This window comes from Apteryx mantelli, chromosome 40, assembly GCF_036417845.1.
Source record: "Apteryx mantelli isolate bAptMan1 chromosome 40, bAptMan1.hap1, whole genome shotgun sequence".
NCBI lineage: Eukaryota > Metazoa > Chordata > Aves > Apterygiformes > Apterygidae > Apteryx > Apteryx mantelli.
The window spans coordinates 348,752-363,231 of NC_090017.1; the positions used below are offsets into that span (position 1 = coordinate 348,752).

The following is a 14,480-nucleotide window of genomic DNA, read 5'->3' on the forward strand; positions in this document are numbered from 1 at the left end:
GTGGTGGAAGAGGCTGTAGTTGTAGGAGTGTCGGTAGTGGTGGAAGAGGCTGTAGTGGTGGAAGAGGCTGTAGTTGTAGGAGTGTCAGTAGTGGTGGAAGAGGCTGTAGTGGTGGAAGAGGCTGTAGTTGTAGGAGTGTCAGTAGTGGTGGAAGAGGCTGTAGTGGTGGAAGTCACTGTAGTTGTAGGAGTGTCAGTAGTGGTGGAAGAGGCTGTAGCTGGAGAGACTGTAGTGGTGGAAGAGTCTGTAGTGGTGGGAGTGTCGGTAGTGGTGGAAGAGGCTGTAGTGGTGGGAGTGTCTGTAGTGGTGGAAGAGGCTGTAGTTGTAGGAGTGTCGGTAGTGGTGGAAGAGGCTGTAGTGGTGGCAGTGTCGGTAGTGGTGTAAGAGGCTGTAGTGGTGGGAGTGTCGGTAGTGGTGGAAGACACTGTAGTTGTAGGAGTGTCAGTAGTGGTGGAAGAGGCTGTAGTTGTAGGAGTGTCGGTAGTGGTGGAAGAGGCTGTAGTGGTGGAAGTCACTGTAGTTGTAGGAGTGTCAGTAGTGGTGGAAGAGGCCGTAGTGGCGGAAGTCACTGTAGTTGTAGGAGTGTCAGTAGTGGTGGAAGAGGCTGTAGTGGTGGAAGTCACTGTAGTTGTAGGAGTGTCAGTAGTGGTGGAAGAGGCCGTAGTGGCGGAAGTCACTGTAGTTGTAGGAGTGTCAGTAGTGGTGGAAGAGGCTGTAGTGGTGGAAGAGGCTGTAGTTGTAGGAGTGTCAGTAGTGGTGGAAGAGGCTGTAGTGGTGGAAGTCACTGTAGTTGTAGGAGTGTCAGTAGTGGTGGAAGAGGCTGTAGTGGTGGAAGTCACTGTAGTTGTAGGAGTGTCAGTAGTGGTGGAAGAGGCTGCAGTTGTAGGAGTGTCGGTAGTGGTGGAAGAGGCTGTAGTTGTAGGAGTGTCGGTAGTGGTGGAAGAGGCTGTAGTGGTGGGAGTGTCTGTAGTGGTGGAAGAGGCTGTAGTGGTGGGAGTGTCGGTAGTCGTGGAAGAGGCTGTAGTGGTGGAAGTCACTGTAGTTGTAGGAGTGTCTGTAGTGGTGGAAGAGTCTGTAGCAGGAGAGACTGTAGTGGTGGAAGAGTCTGCAGTGGTGGAAGAGCCTGTAGCAGGAGAGACTGTAGTGGTGGGAGAGTCTGTAGTGGTGGAAGAGTCTGTAGCAGGAGACACTGTAGTGGTGGGAGAACCTGTAGCAGCAGAGACTGCAGTGGTGGTAGAGTCTCTAGCGGTGGGAGTATCAGTGGTAGAGCCTGTAAGGACAGGTGTTATTGCAGTTGTGTTAAAAGCTGTAGGACAAGGAGATGTTGGGGTCATGTGCACCTTAACGTCGTTCAGCGAGTTGTTAGAGCCCTGTCTCTTGGTGTTCCCCACCCACCTCCTGTCTCATTTCTTTCCCTCGGGGACCCTTCCAAATATGGGTGCTTGCCCACATGCTGGCCAGACCAACACTAAGGCATCACGGGGTGCACACCAACCGCAGCACCCACGGTCTCTGCCACTGCCCCACGCAGACCCTGGGGGCATCTCTGCATCCCCACGGCCATCCCCCAACCGAGCCAGGCTGCCAAGCCAAAGTGGGCTGGGTCAGGTCCCCAGGACAGTCTCTGGTCGTTCTCGATGGATTCCTTCCCGCGATCATCTACACCCTGCGCACCCCACCCCAGCCCCCTCAAGCACCTGCTCCCCCCCAAATCCCACCAGCTGGGCCACCATAGACCCCCCCCAGACCCTCAGTGACCCACATGCCCCCAAAGACGCGTCATTGGGTCCGCAAAAACCCCCACCCACTGGGCCCCCAAAGACCTCCAGCCCTCCAAAGACCCACAACCCCTCAAAGACTCCCATCCCCCAAAGAGCCCCAGTTGGGCCTCCAAAGACCCATGGACCCCCAAAGTCCCACGTGCCCCCAAAGACCCCCTAGCCAGGCTCATGTCCCTGGAGGACAAAGCCTTGGCCCAGCCCCATGCTCAAGACCCCCGGTACAATCCTTGGGGTGCCCCAGTGGGGATGAGAGGGACAAGGCCACGGCAGTGGGGACAGGGCCCACCTCCGGCAGCACCCACCTGTCATAGCAACCAAGGAGCAGAGGCCGAGCACAGCCAGGGCGCCCCACAGGCGCGTGCCCATCTCTGGGGCTTGGCAGGTGCCGGCTGCAACGGGACCTTGGGCTCGCCGATCCGCCCCAGTCGCAGGCAAAGTGAGACTGGGGCACGGGCAGGAGCTGCGGGAACCTTTGGTCTCAAGGCAGAGGTGGGAGGGCTGAAACCTGAGCTGCAGGTGCCGGAGAGCAAAGCTGCCAATCTGCCCCACAGCTGCCAACACCCTTTTCCCAGCAGAGATGTTGCCCCAATAGCCCTCATGAAGCCACGAGGTAGGTGACGACAGCAGGTGACAACGGCAGGTGCCCAACACCCTCCCCAAGGAACTTCAACCCCGAGGTTCCTCCAGGCACATCCTCATGTCCCTGTGGGTCCAGGGGACCCCATCCCATCCCCAAGTCCCTGGACACGGCTTGTCCCCACTGCAAGCCCTCCGAGTCCCTTGGGCAGACCCTGGTTGGGGACAAGAGCTGGGAGGGAGCAGGATGGGGACGGGGATGTGCCACAGGAGTGGGGACATGGGAGACGTACATAGGACATGGTTGCGGGAGAGGGATAGGGACATGGGATGGGAACATGGGACAGTGATGGGGCCACGGGATGGGGATATGGGACAGGGCTGTGAAAGTGGGACACAGACAGGGACACGGGGTGACACTGGCGACGTGGGGCAGGGCTGGGCATGTGGGATGGGGATGTGGGACAGGACTGGGGATGTGGGATAGGGATGGAGACACAGGGTGAGGGTGTCACATACAAGGAGTGTGGGACACGAATGGGGAGGGAAAGGGGACATGGGGGACCTGGTGCCCCAAAGAGAGCTGGTGGGACCCTGGCCGGACCCCTATAGAGACCTGGTGCAGCCACCTGGTCCCCTACGGCCCCTGCCCCATCCTGTGCCCACCACCCAGTTCGGGGTCTGCTCTCCAGCCCCGGAGTCCTGCTGGGGTTGTCCCCCAGCTCTTCTTTTGGGGAGACGGGCTTTTGGGGTGCTGGGGACAGCCCCTATATACCCCCATGCCTGGGTCCCCCAGCACAGGGCAGGGGGTGGTGGCAGAAGGTCAGGAACACGGGGACTCGTGTCCTAGGGGACACCAGTGTCCCCAGCTGCCGGAAAGGCCGGGATGCCACGAGCTGAGCAATGCCCAAGCCTCAAAACCATCCTGGTGTCACGGAGAGGGGACATCACTGGGCAGTTGGGGACCTCAGGGTCCCTATTGTCCTTGGGGACACTGATGTCCCCAGCCGCCCGAGAGACCGGGATGCCATGAGCCGAGCAACAGCCGAGCCTCAAAAGCCACCCCAGCACCAAAGAAGGGGACGTGGAGAGGGGACATCTCGGGCACGTTCAGGTCCAGGGGAGGCCCCTCATGGCCCAGGGCCGCGGGCGCCACTCCGGGGTGCCGGTGTCCCCACGGGGCGGGCATTTCCCAGCAGGAAGTCACCGGGCGCTGGCTCTTATGTAATCGAGGTTGTGCCCTGGTCAAGGGACACGTAGGGACAGACGTGCACCTGCTCCCGCACAGCCCCAGCCGGGCGTCCCGCTCCGAAACACCCGCCGGGGACTTGTCCGCGCCCCGAGGGTGCCCATTGCGGCTCCGTCCCGGGGACGCGGACACGGACACGGGACGGAGGGGCTTGGTGGCCTCCCACGGTGAGGGACATCGAGGAAGAGGCCACGGGCTGGTGGCCTTGCCGTGGGGTGGCAGCGCCACGCGGTGGCAGCGCCGTGGGGTGACAGCGCTGTTGGGCGGCAGCACCCGGGGGGGTGGCGATGCCATCGGGCGGGTGGCAGCGACCCCCCAGGGTGACATCGCTATGGGGTGGCCCTGCCATGGGGTGACAGCACACCCCGGGGTGACATCGCTGTGTGGGGTTTTGGGGTGCTGTGAGGGTTTTGGGGGGATCTGTGCAGGGCTTTGGGGGCCTATGGGGCTTTGGGGGGGGGCTTTGAGGGGATCTGTGCAGGGTTTTGGGGGGGCCGTGGGGGCTTTGGGGGGATCTGTGAAGGGGTTTTGGGGGGGGTTGGGGGGATCTGTGCAGGGGTTTTGGGGGGGTTAGGGGGATCTGTGCAGGGTTTTGGGGGGGCTGTGGGGGTTTTGGGGGAATCGGTGCAGGGTTTTGGGGGGGTTGGGGGGATCTGTGCAGTGTTTGGGGGGGCCGTGGGGGTTTTGGGGGGATCGGTGCAGGGGTTTTGGGGGGGTTGGGGGGATCTGTGCAGAGTTTGGGGGGGCGTGGGGGTTTTGGGGGGATCTGTGCAGGGTTTTGGGGGGGTTGGGGGGATCTGTGCAGGGTTTGGGGGGGCCGTGGGGGTTTTGGGGGGATCTGTGCAGGGGTTTTGGGGGGGTTGGGGGATCTGTGCAGGGTTTGGGGGGGCCGTGGGGGTTTTGAGGGGATCGGTGCAGGGCTTGGGGGGGGTTGGAGGAGCTTTGGGAGGATTTGGGGGGATCTGTGAGGGTTTGGGGGGTCTGGGGCGGTTGGGGGGGGCTGGGGGGGTCCAGGGGCAGGTCAGGGGGACATGCCCCCCCCGGCCCGCGCGGGGGATCCCCGGCCCCCCCCGGCCCCCCCCGGCCCCGCTGACGGGCCCTGCAGGAACGCGCCCGGGCCCGGCTGAGTCACCCCGTCCCTGAGTCAGGCCGGGGGGGCCGGGGGGGCGCTGGGGGCTGCGGGGGGGGCACCGAGCACAGCGGGGTGTCGGGAGCCTGGGACCCAGGTGGCGGGGGCTGGGGGTGCTGGGGGGCTGGGGGTGCTTGGGGGGGTGGGGGTCTGGGTGCTGGGGATGGGGGTCTGGGGGTGCTGGGGATGGGGGGTGTCAGGGATGGGGGTCTTGGGTATCTGAGTGCTGGGGGGGCTGGGGGCGGCGGGGGGCTGGGGGTGCTGGGGGGCTGGGGGTGCTTGGGGTGGGGGGCTGGGTGCTTGGGGGTCTGGGGGTGCTGGGGTGCCTGAGGGTGCTGGGGGTCTGGGGGTGCTTGGGGTGGGGGTCTGGGTGCTGGGGGACTGGGGGTGCTGGGTGCTGGGGGTTTGGGGGTGCTGGGAGGGTGGGGGTCTGGGTGCTGGGGGGTCTTGGGGGGCTGGGGGTGCTGGGGGGCTGGGGGTGCTTGGGGTGGGGGGCTGGGTGCTGGGGCGTCTGGGGGTGCTGGGGGTCTGGGTGCTGGGGATGGAGGTGCTGAGGGGTCTGGGGGGGGGGGTCTGGCTCCAGCCTGAGGTTGGGGGGACCCTTCCCGGCACCCTTTGGGGGGGGGGGCCAGCAGGCACCCACACATGTGCAAGGGGGGGGGGGGTTGCACACAGGTATGCGAGGGGGGGGGTCACACACACGTGTGCAAGGGGGGGGCACACGTGCATGCAAGGGGGTGTAAACACATGTGCAAGGGGGGGTTGCACACAGGTATGCGGGGGGGGGTCACACACACGTGTGCAAGGGGGGGCACGCGTGCATGCAAGGGGGTGCAAACACATGTGCAAGGGGGGGGTTGCACACATGTATGCGAGGGGGGGTCACACACACGTGTGCAAGGGGGGGCACGCGTGCATGCAAGGGGGTGCAAACACATGTGCAAGGGGGGGTTGCACACATGTATGCGAGGGGGGGGTCCACACACGCGTGTGCAAAGGGGGGGTGCACGCGAGGGGGGTGCACACACGTGTGCAAGGGGGGGGGCACGCATGCATGCAAGGGGGGGGTCGCACGCACACATGTGCAAGGGGGGGTTGCGCACGTGCATGCAAGGGGGGGGGGTCACACACACACACGCGTGCCGGGGGGGGGGGGGCACACGCCCGCCCGTTCTCCCGCACCGGAGCCCCCGGGGCTCGCACCTGGCGGCGGCACCCGCGAGCGCGGAGTGACGTGGCGGGGCCGCCCACGGGCGGGGGGGGGGGGGCCGCATCCGGCTGCCGCCCGTCTGGCTCCCCCCCCCCCCCCGGCCGTCTGGCCCCGCCGCCGTGATTAAGCCCCGCGGCCCCCGCCTCTGCCCGCTGCCTTTTTGGGAGCAGAACGTGCGAATTTGGGTTCGCCGAGGAAATGTTTCTCCCATTACTCCGACCGGGGGGGGGCGGGAGGGGGGGGCGTCCGGGCAACACTCCTCTCCTCCTCCCCCCCCCCCCGTCTCATTTTTCCCAAGCCTGCGGAAACGGGGCCCCCGCCTGCCCGCCGCCTGCTCATCATCCCCCCCCCCCCCTCCCCGGGCCAAGCCCTGGCCAATTTTGGGCAAAAACCGCCGGGAAAGACGATTTTTCCAGCACATTTGAGGGAAGGGGGGGGCCCAGAGCCGGGATGCGGGGGGGGGGCCGGGAAGGGGGGGGGCAGCCGGCCCGTAGTCACTGCCACCGAGCTCAACCCCGCTACGAGCCAGCGGAGAATCCACTTCCAAGGCCGTGTCAGCCCTGGGGGGGGGGGGGGGGGTCTCCCGGACTCCTGGGCTCCCCCGGGATTCCCTGAGCTGGGAGGGGCCGGAAGCGGCGGCGCCGGGAGGAAACCGGAGGAGATTCCTGGGAATTTGGGGAGAAATGGGGCGGTTTTAGGCCAGGGCGGGGGAATCTATGGGGGTCAAGAGGGCACCGGGGGGGCTACGGAGGCTGTAAGGGTCTATGGGGGGGGTCTATAGGGCGCCGAGGGACCTATGGGGCATCGGAGGGGGGAGTCTGCGGAGGCTGTAGGGAGTCTATGGGGGATCTATGGGGCACTGGGGATCTATGGAGAATCTATGGGGCATTGGGGGGGTCTATGGAGGCTATGGGGGAATCTATAGGGCCCTGGCAAGGGTCTATGGGGCACTGGGAGTCTATGGAGAGTCTATGGGGCACAGGAGGTCTATGGAAGCTATGGGGGATCTATAGGGCACAGGTGACCATTTATGGGTCACTGGGGGTCTACAGGGAACCTATGGGACACTGGAGATCTATGGAGGCTATGGAGAGGTCTATGGGGGATCTATAGGGCACTGGGGGATCTGTAGGGAGTCCATGGGGCACTGGGAGTTTATGGAGGCTATGGGGGACCTATAGGGCACTGGGGAAGTCTATGGGCCCCTGGGGGTCTATGGGGCACTGGGAGCTTACAGAGTCTATGGTGGATCTGTAGGGCACTGAGGTGTCTGTGGGGGACTGGGGGTCCATGGAGGCTATGGAGGGGTCTATGGGGGATCTATAGGGCACTAGGGGGTCTATGGGGCACTAGGGGGTCTATGGGGCACTGGGGGGGCTAAAGGGGACTTATGGGACACTGAGGGTCTACGGAGCCTATGGGGTGTGTATGGGGGATCTATAGGGCACGGGGGTGTCTATAGGGCACTGAGGTGTCTACGAGAGGGTCTATGGGCCCCAAAAGAGCCCCACAGGGGTTGTGGGGGGGGTCACACTCCCCCCCCCCATACACACACTGGCTCCGTGGGCCCAATCCTGCCCTTATTTCCGCTGGGGCTATTTTTACCCCGGGGCGGTTTGGCAGCGGGATGGGGCCCCGCTCCCGCCCCGTGTCCTCCCCCCCCGGCCCCCCCGGAAATGCCTCTCGGAAGGACCCAGGCGTCCGGGCGGGCCGCCCAGCCCTCAAACGTGGGACGCCGCCGGTCTGGGAAAGGGCCCAGGCGTCCTGGCAGCCACCCCCGCCCGACACTCATGCGAAGCCACAGAGTTGGCTGACTCCCCACTGCCTGGAAAAGGGCCCAGGCGTCCGGGCGCCCAGCACCCCATGGCCCCCTCCTCCATCCCCCCAAAGGGCCCAGGCGTCCGGGCACCCAGCACCCCACATCCCTCTTCTCCTTCCCTAAAGGGCCCAGGCGTCCGGGCACCCAGCACCCCCCGGGGGTTTCCCAACACCCCGAGGCCGTTGTGCGGTGTCACTGTGGCCACCGCGTCACCCCGCAGGAAGGGGCGCTGGCGTCACCCCGGGGAGAAACCGGGGTGCGCTGGGTTTGGGGTGGGAGGGGGGGAAAAAGAGGGTCACGAGGCTCTGACACCCCCCCCCGCCCGGACGCCTGGGTCCTCTGAGCCTTGTGACACCCCATGGGGCCACCCCCACCCCACAAAGGCCTGTGGGGACATGAGGGGGTCACTGGGGTCAAGGGATGGGAATGGGGGACACGGGGCACCATCAGGGACATGGGGGGACATGGGGGGAACATGGGGACCTGGGGGGGCCACCAGGGACATGGGACATGCATGGGACATGCATGGGGCCATCAGGAGAACATGGGGACCTGGGGGGGCCACCATGGATGTGGGACACTCATGGGGTCATGGGGGGCCATCAGGAGAACATGGGGACCTGGGGGGGCCACCATGGATGTGGGACACTCATGGGGCCATGGGGGGCCATCAGGAGAACATGGGGACCTGGGGGCCACCAGGGACGTGGTGGGAACAGAGGGGGCCACCGGGGACATGGGACATGCATGGGGACATTAGGGGGGACATGGGAACCCGGGGGGGGGGACATGGGGGCCACAGGCTGCCCCCTCCCCGGGCCCCCGCAGCCCCCCCCCCGTGTCCCCCCATGTCCTCGTGTCCCCCCGTGTCCCGGGTGTCCCCGTGTCCCCCCCCCTCGCCGGCCCCTCCCCGCCCCCCCCCGCCCCCGCTCCGCCCTTTATAGGCGCCGCCGGGGCCGGGGCCGCCCGCAGAGCCGCGAGCGGCAGCACCGGGACACCGGGACACCGGGACACCGGGACACCGGGGCTGAGACCGGGACACCGGGGCTGAGAGCAGCGCCGAGACCGGACTGGGACCAGCACCGGCACCGGGGCACCAGGACCGAGACCGCGGCTGAGAGCGGCACCGGCACCGAGAGCAGCACCGAGACCAACAGGTAACGGGCACCCGGCACCGGGAGACACCGGGGTGACACCGGCACCGGGGATGACACCGGGTCTGGCACCGGGGGGGAGCCGGCACCCGGCACCGGGGTGGCACCGGGGTGACACCGGCACCAGGATGACACTGGGGGGAAGCAGGGAACCGGCACGTTGGTGACGCTGGGGTGTCACCAGGACCGGGACCAGGGTGACACTGGGTTTGACACCGGCAGGAAGTGGGGACCCACCACCAGGGTGGCACTGGGGTGACACCAGCACCGGGACCAGGGTGACACCGGGTTTGACACCAGCAGGGAACAGGGACCCAGCACCAGGGTGACACCGAGGTGGCAGCACCAGCCCTGGAGGCTATCGGGGACCCCCGGGCAGGAGCGGGGGGTGCTGGGGGCCAGGACGCCTGGGCCCCTTGGGGAGGGAGTCAGGAGGGGGTTGACCTGGGGTGTCAGGGACCACGGTGGCCTGGTCCAGGTGTGACGCCCCGAACGCCTGGGCCCCCCTGGAGGTGATGGTTGAGGGTGGGTTGACCTGGAGTGTCAGGGACCACCGTGGCCTGGTCCAGATGTGACATCCCGGACGCCTGGGCCCCTCTCGTCCCCAGGATGCAGGTGGCCCTGGTGGCGCTGGCGTGGGTGGCCCTGGCGTGGGGGGTGACGGCACCCACATCGGGGACCCCGGCGGGCGCCCGCGTGGCCCGGCTGGCGGCCGACTTCGGCATCCGGCTCTTCCGGGAGGCGGCGGGGCGGCGGGGCGACGGCAACGCCGCCTTCTCGCCCCACGGCGCCGCCGCCGTCCTCGGCGCCCTCCAGCTGGCCACCGCCGGGCCCAGCCGCCACCAGATCGAGGCCGCCATGGGCTTCGGCATCAACGGTAAGGGGGGGGGGGGTGGTCCCAGCCCCATGGGGAGGTGGGCTATGGGGTGTCACCATCCCCATGGCGGGTTATGGTGGGGGCAGGTCCTTGTCCCCATGGTGGGGTTGAACCTGGGGGTCCCATCCCCATCGGGAGGTGGGCTATGGGGTGTCACCAACCCCATGATGGACTCATCCTAAGGGTCCCCAGCCCTATAGTAGGGTTGATGGTGGGGTCCCCAACTCCATTGTGGGGGGGATGGTGGGGCATTCCCATCCCCACAGTGGGGTCCCCCTCCATCCCCATGGTGGGGTCCCCATGGGACGTACTCATCCCCATGGGACGTCCCCATCCCCATGGCAGGGGTCCCATTGGGATGTCCCCATCCCCGCAGTGGGATCTTCATGGGACATCCCCATCCCCATGGTGGGGGTCTCCATGGGATGACCTCATCCCCATTGGGACATCCCCATCCCCATGGTGGGGTCTCCATGGGACGACCTCATCCCCATTGGGACATCCCCATCCCCACGGTGGGATGTCCATGGGACATCGCCATCCCCATGGTGGGGTCCCCATTGGGACGTCCCCATCCCCATGGTGAGGTCTCCATGGGACAATCTCATCCCCATGGGACATTCCCATCCCCACGGCAGGGGTCCCATTGGGACGTCCCCGTCCCCATCCCCATGGTGGGTTCCCATTGGGACGTCCCCATCCCCGCGGCAGGGAGCTCACCGTGCCTCTCCCCCCCTTCCTTCCTTCCTTCCTTCCCCAGAGCCGGGGGTGGCCCTGGAGCTGCGGCGGCTGCGGAAGCAGCTGGGGGGCCCCGGGCAGCGCCTGGCCGCGGCCGAGGGGCTCTTCGTGGCCCGGGAGCTGGCGCTGGCGCCCGGCGTCATCACCCGCTTCGTCCACACGCTCGGCCGGCGCCCGGCCCAGGTCGACTTCCAGCAGCCCCAGCAGGCCCGCGCCATCCTCAACGCCTGGGTGCAGAACCACACGCAGGGTGAGGCCCGGACGCCTGGGCCCCTTGGGGGGTGGGATGCTGGGACACCTGGGTCCCTTCATCGGGGGGAGGGGTCTGGGAGCCCGGACGCCTGGGTCCTTGGGCAGGGGGGGGGTTGGGAGCCCAGACACCTGGGTCCCTTGGGTGGAGGGAGCCTGGGACACCTGGGTCCCTTCATCGGGGGGGGTTGGGAGCCCGGACGCCCGGGTCCCTTGGGTGCAGGGATGCTGGGACACCTGGGTCCCTTGGGCAGGGGGGAGGTTCTAGGAGCCCGGACGCCTGGGTCCCTTGGGTGGAGGGATGCTGGGACACCTGGGTCCCTTGGTCAGGGTGGGTCTGGGAGCCCGGACGCCTGGGTCCCTTGGGTGGAGGGAGCCTGGGACACCTGGGTCCCTTGGGCAGGGGGGAGGTTCTAGGAGCCCGGACACCTGGGTCCCTTGGGTGGAGGGATGCTGGGGTCCGCTGCCGCCGAGCGGAGTTCCCAGGAGCGCCGGCTCCCCGCAGGGATGATCCGGGACTTCCTGCCGCCGGGCGCCGCCGGCCCCGGCACCCGCCTGGTGCTGGCCACCGCCGTGTACTTCAAGGGCTCCTGGCTGCAGCCCTTCCCGGCCGCCGCCACCCGCCGCCGCCTCTTCCACAAGGCCGACGGCAGCACCGCGGCCGTGCCCATGATGGAGCAGACGGCCAAGCTCAACTACGGTGAGGTGCCCCCGCCCCGGACGCCTGGGCCCCTGGGAGGGAGGGGGGGGGAGCGAGGGTGAGGGGGTGACTCCGGTCCCGGACGCCTGGGCCCCTGGGGGGCTCGGGGAGCGATGGGGGGGGGGGGGATGCATGGGTTGCTCAGGGGCTTGGGGTGCAAGGGTGGGGGGACAACTCCGGTCCCGGACGCCTGGGCCCCCCCCGGGAGGGGATGGGAGGAGCGAGGGTGGGATGCATGAGTTCCTGGGGAGCGAGGGTGGGGGGAAACCTCCATTCCCGGACGCCTGGGCCCCTGGGCAAGGAGAGGCTCGGGGAGCAAGGAAGGGGGGCGGGGGGGGGGGTGTCTCCATTCGCGGACGCCTGGGCCCCCGCTGAAAGCGCCGCGCCGGGAGCAGGGGAGTTCGCGACGCCGCAGGGGCTGGACTACGACGTGGTGGAGCTGCCGTACCACGGCGGCGCCGTGTCCATGCTGGTGGCGGCACCGGCCCGGCGGGAAGCGCCGCTGGCCGCCCTCGCCGGGGCCCTCGACGCCGACCTCGTGGCCGCCTGGGCCGCCAACATGACCCGCGTGCCCCGCGTCCTCGTGCTGCCCCGGTGAGCGGGCGCTGCCCGGACGCCTGGGCCCCTCCTCCCAGGGGGGCGCTCGTGGGGGGCAAGGGTGGGGGGACACCTCCTTTCCCGGACGCCTGGGCCCCCGGGGGGCTTGGGGAGTGGTGGGGGGACACATGGCTTCCTGGGGAACGAGGATGGGGGAGAACCTCCTTTCCCGGACGCCTGGGCCCCTGGGGGGCTTGGGGAGTGGTGGGGGGACACATGGCTTCCTGGGGAACGAGGATGGGGGAGAACCTCCATTCCCGGACGCCTGGGCCCCTGGGGGGCTTGGGGAGCGGTGGGGGGACACATGGGTTCCTGGGGAACGAGGATGGGGGAGAACCTCCATTCCCGGACACCTGGGCCCCCAGGGGGGTTGGGGAGTGGTGGGGGGACACATGGGTTCCTGGGGAGCAAAGGTGGGGGAGAACCTCCGTTCCCGGACGCCTGGGCCCCCGGGGGGCTTGGGGAGCAAGAGAGGAGGATGCACGTGTCCCTGGGGGGGGGGGGTCTCGGTTAGGAAGCAGGGCAGAGGGGGGACACTGGTGTCTCCCGGACGCCTGGGCCCCCGGCTCTGCCTCCTGACCCCCCCCCTCCTCCTCCCCGTCCCCCCCCAGGTTCTCGCTGGAGACGGCCTGGGACCTGCGGGCGTCCCTGAAGGCGCTGGGCGTCCGCGCCGTCTTCGAGCCCGAGGCCGCCGACTTCACGGCCCTCTCGGGTGAGCGCGGCGCCGCGGCGGGCGCTGAGGGGGGGCCCAGGCGTCCTGGGGCGCCTCTCACCGCCCCCCCCCCGCCTTGGTGTCCCCCCCCCCCCCCCGTTTAGCCGAGGAGCCCCTGTTCTTGGCCCAGGCGCTGCAGAAAGTGCGGATCGAGGTGAACGAGAGCGGCACCGAGGCGGCTTCGGCCACGGGTGAGCGTCACGGGGCGCCCGGACGCCTGGGCCCCTTGTCCCCAAACACCTGGGTCCCTTGTGCCCGGATACCTGTGTCCCTTGTCCCCAAACACCTGGGCCCCTTGTCCCCAAGCACCTGGGTCCCTTGTTCCTGGATGCCTGGGTCCCTTGGGCCCAGACACTTGGGTCCCTTGTCCCCGGACACCTGGGTCCCTTGTCCCCAGATACCTGTGTCCCTTGTCCCTGGACACCTGAGTCGCTTGTTCCTGGATGCCTGGGTCCCTTGTGCCCGGACACCTGGGTCCCCTGTCCCCAAACACCTGGGTCCCTTGGGCCCGGACACCTGGATCCCTTGTGCCTGGATACCTGTGTCCCTTGTCCCCAAACACCTGTGTCCCTTGTTCCCTAATGCCTGTGTCCCTTGTCCCCAAACACCTGGGTCCCTTGTCCCCAAACACCTGGGTCCCTTGGGCCCGGATGCCTGGGTCCCTTGTCCCTGGATACCTGTGTCCCTTGTCCCCAAACACCTGTGTCCCTTGTTCCCTAATGCCTGTGTCCCTTGTCCCCAGACACCTGTGTCCCTTGTTCCTGGATGCCTGGGTCCCTTGTCCCCAGACACCTGGGTCCCTTGTCCCCAAACACCTGGATCCCTTGTGCCCGGATGCCTGGGTCCCTTGTTCCCGAATGCCTGTGTCCCTTGTCCCCAGATACCTGTGTCCCTTGGGCCCAGACACCTGGGTCCTTGTCCCCAAACACCTGTGTCCCTTGTCCCCAGACACCTGGGTCCCTTCTCCCCGGACGCCTGGGTCCCTTGTCCCCGGATACCTGTGTCCCTTGTCCCTGGACACCTGAGTCCCTTGCCCCAGACACCTGGGTCCCTTGTCCCCAGACACTTGGGTCCCTTGTCCCTGGACACCTGAGTCGCTTGTTCCTGGATGCCTGTGTCCCTTGGACCCGGACGCCTGGGTCCCTTGTCCCCAAACACCTGGTTCCCTTGTGCCTGGACGCCTGGGTCCCTTGTCCCCAGATGCCTGTGTCCCTTGTCCCCAAACACCTGGATCCCTTGTGCCCAAACACCTGGTTCCCTTGTGCCTGGACGCCTGGGTCCCTTGTCCCCAGATGCCTGTGTCCCTTGTCCCCAAACACCTGGATCCCTTGTGCCCAAACACCTGTGTCCCTTGTGCCCGGACGCCTGGGTCCCTTGTCCCCAAACATCTGGGTCCCTTGTGCCCGGACGCCTGGGTCCCTTGTCCCCAAACATCTGGGTCCCTTGTGCCCGGACGCCTGGGTCCCAGCCCAGGTGCGGGGGGTCCCCTGGGGCGGTCGCGGGGATTTTGGGGGGGGGGGTCCCATCTCTCCCCCCGCCTCGTCCCGCAGCCGCCGTCGTCCACTCCCGCATGGCCCCGCTGGAAATCCTCATGGACCGGCCCTTCCTCTTCATCGTGCGGCACAACCCCACCGGTACGGGGCTGGGGGGGACTCGGGGGGCCGGGGGGGGGGCTGTGCCCCATGGGAA

General features: G+C 67.4%; 1 protein-coding gene across 1 annotated transcript in view; it reads left to right on the forward strand.

Annotated features, from left to right (window-relative positions):
• Positions 1 to 8,769: 8,769 nt before the first annotated feature.
• The window catches only part of SERPINE1 (serpin family E member 1), a 6,319-nt gene continuing 608 nt past the window's right edge, over positions 8,770 to 14,480 (forward strand). Inside the window, exons 1-8 of the mRNA XM_067315011.1 lie at positions 8,770 to 8,921; positions 9,527 to 9,795; positions 10,556 to 10,783; positions 11,288 to 11,482; positions 11,878 to 12,076; positions 12,691 to 12,791; positions 12,896 to 12,982; positions 14,342 to 14,425. Coding sequence (XP_067171112.1) covers positions 9,528 to 9,795; positions 10,556 to 10,783; positions 11,288 to 11,482; positions 11,878 to 12,076; positions 12,691 to 12,791; positions 12,896 to 12,982; positions 14,342 to 14,425 — 1,162 coding nt within the window. The 5' untranslated portion in view covers positions 8,770 to 8,921; position 9,527. The remainder of the gene's footprint in view (positions 8,922 to 9,526; positions 9,796 to 10,555; positions 10,784 to 11,287; positions 11,483 to 11,877; positions 12,077 to 12,690; positions 12,792 to 12,895; positions 12,983 to 14,341; positions 14,426 to 14,480) is intronic.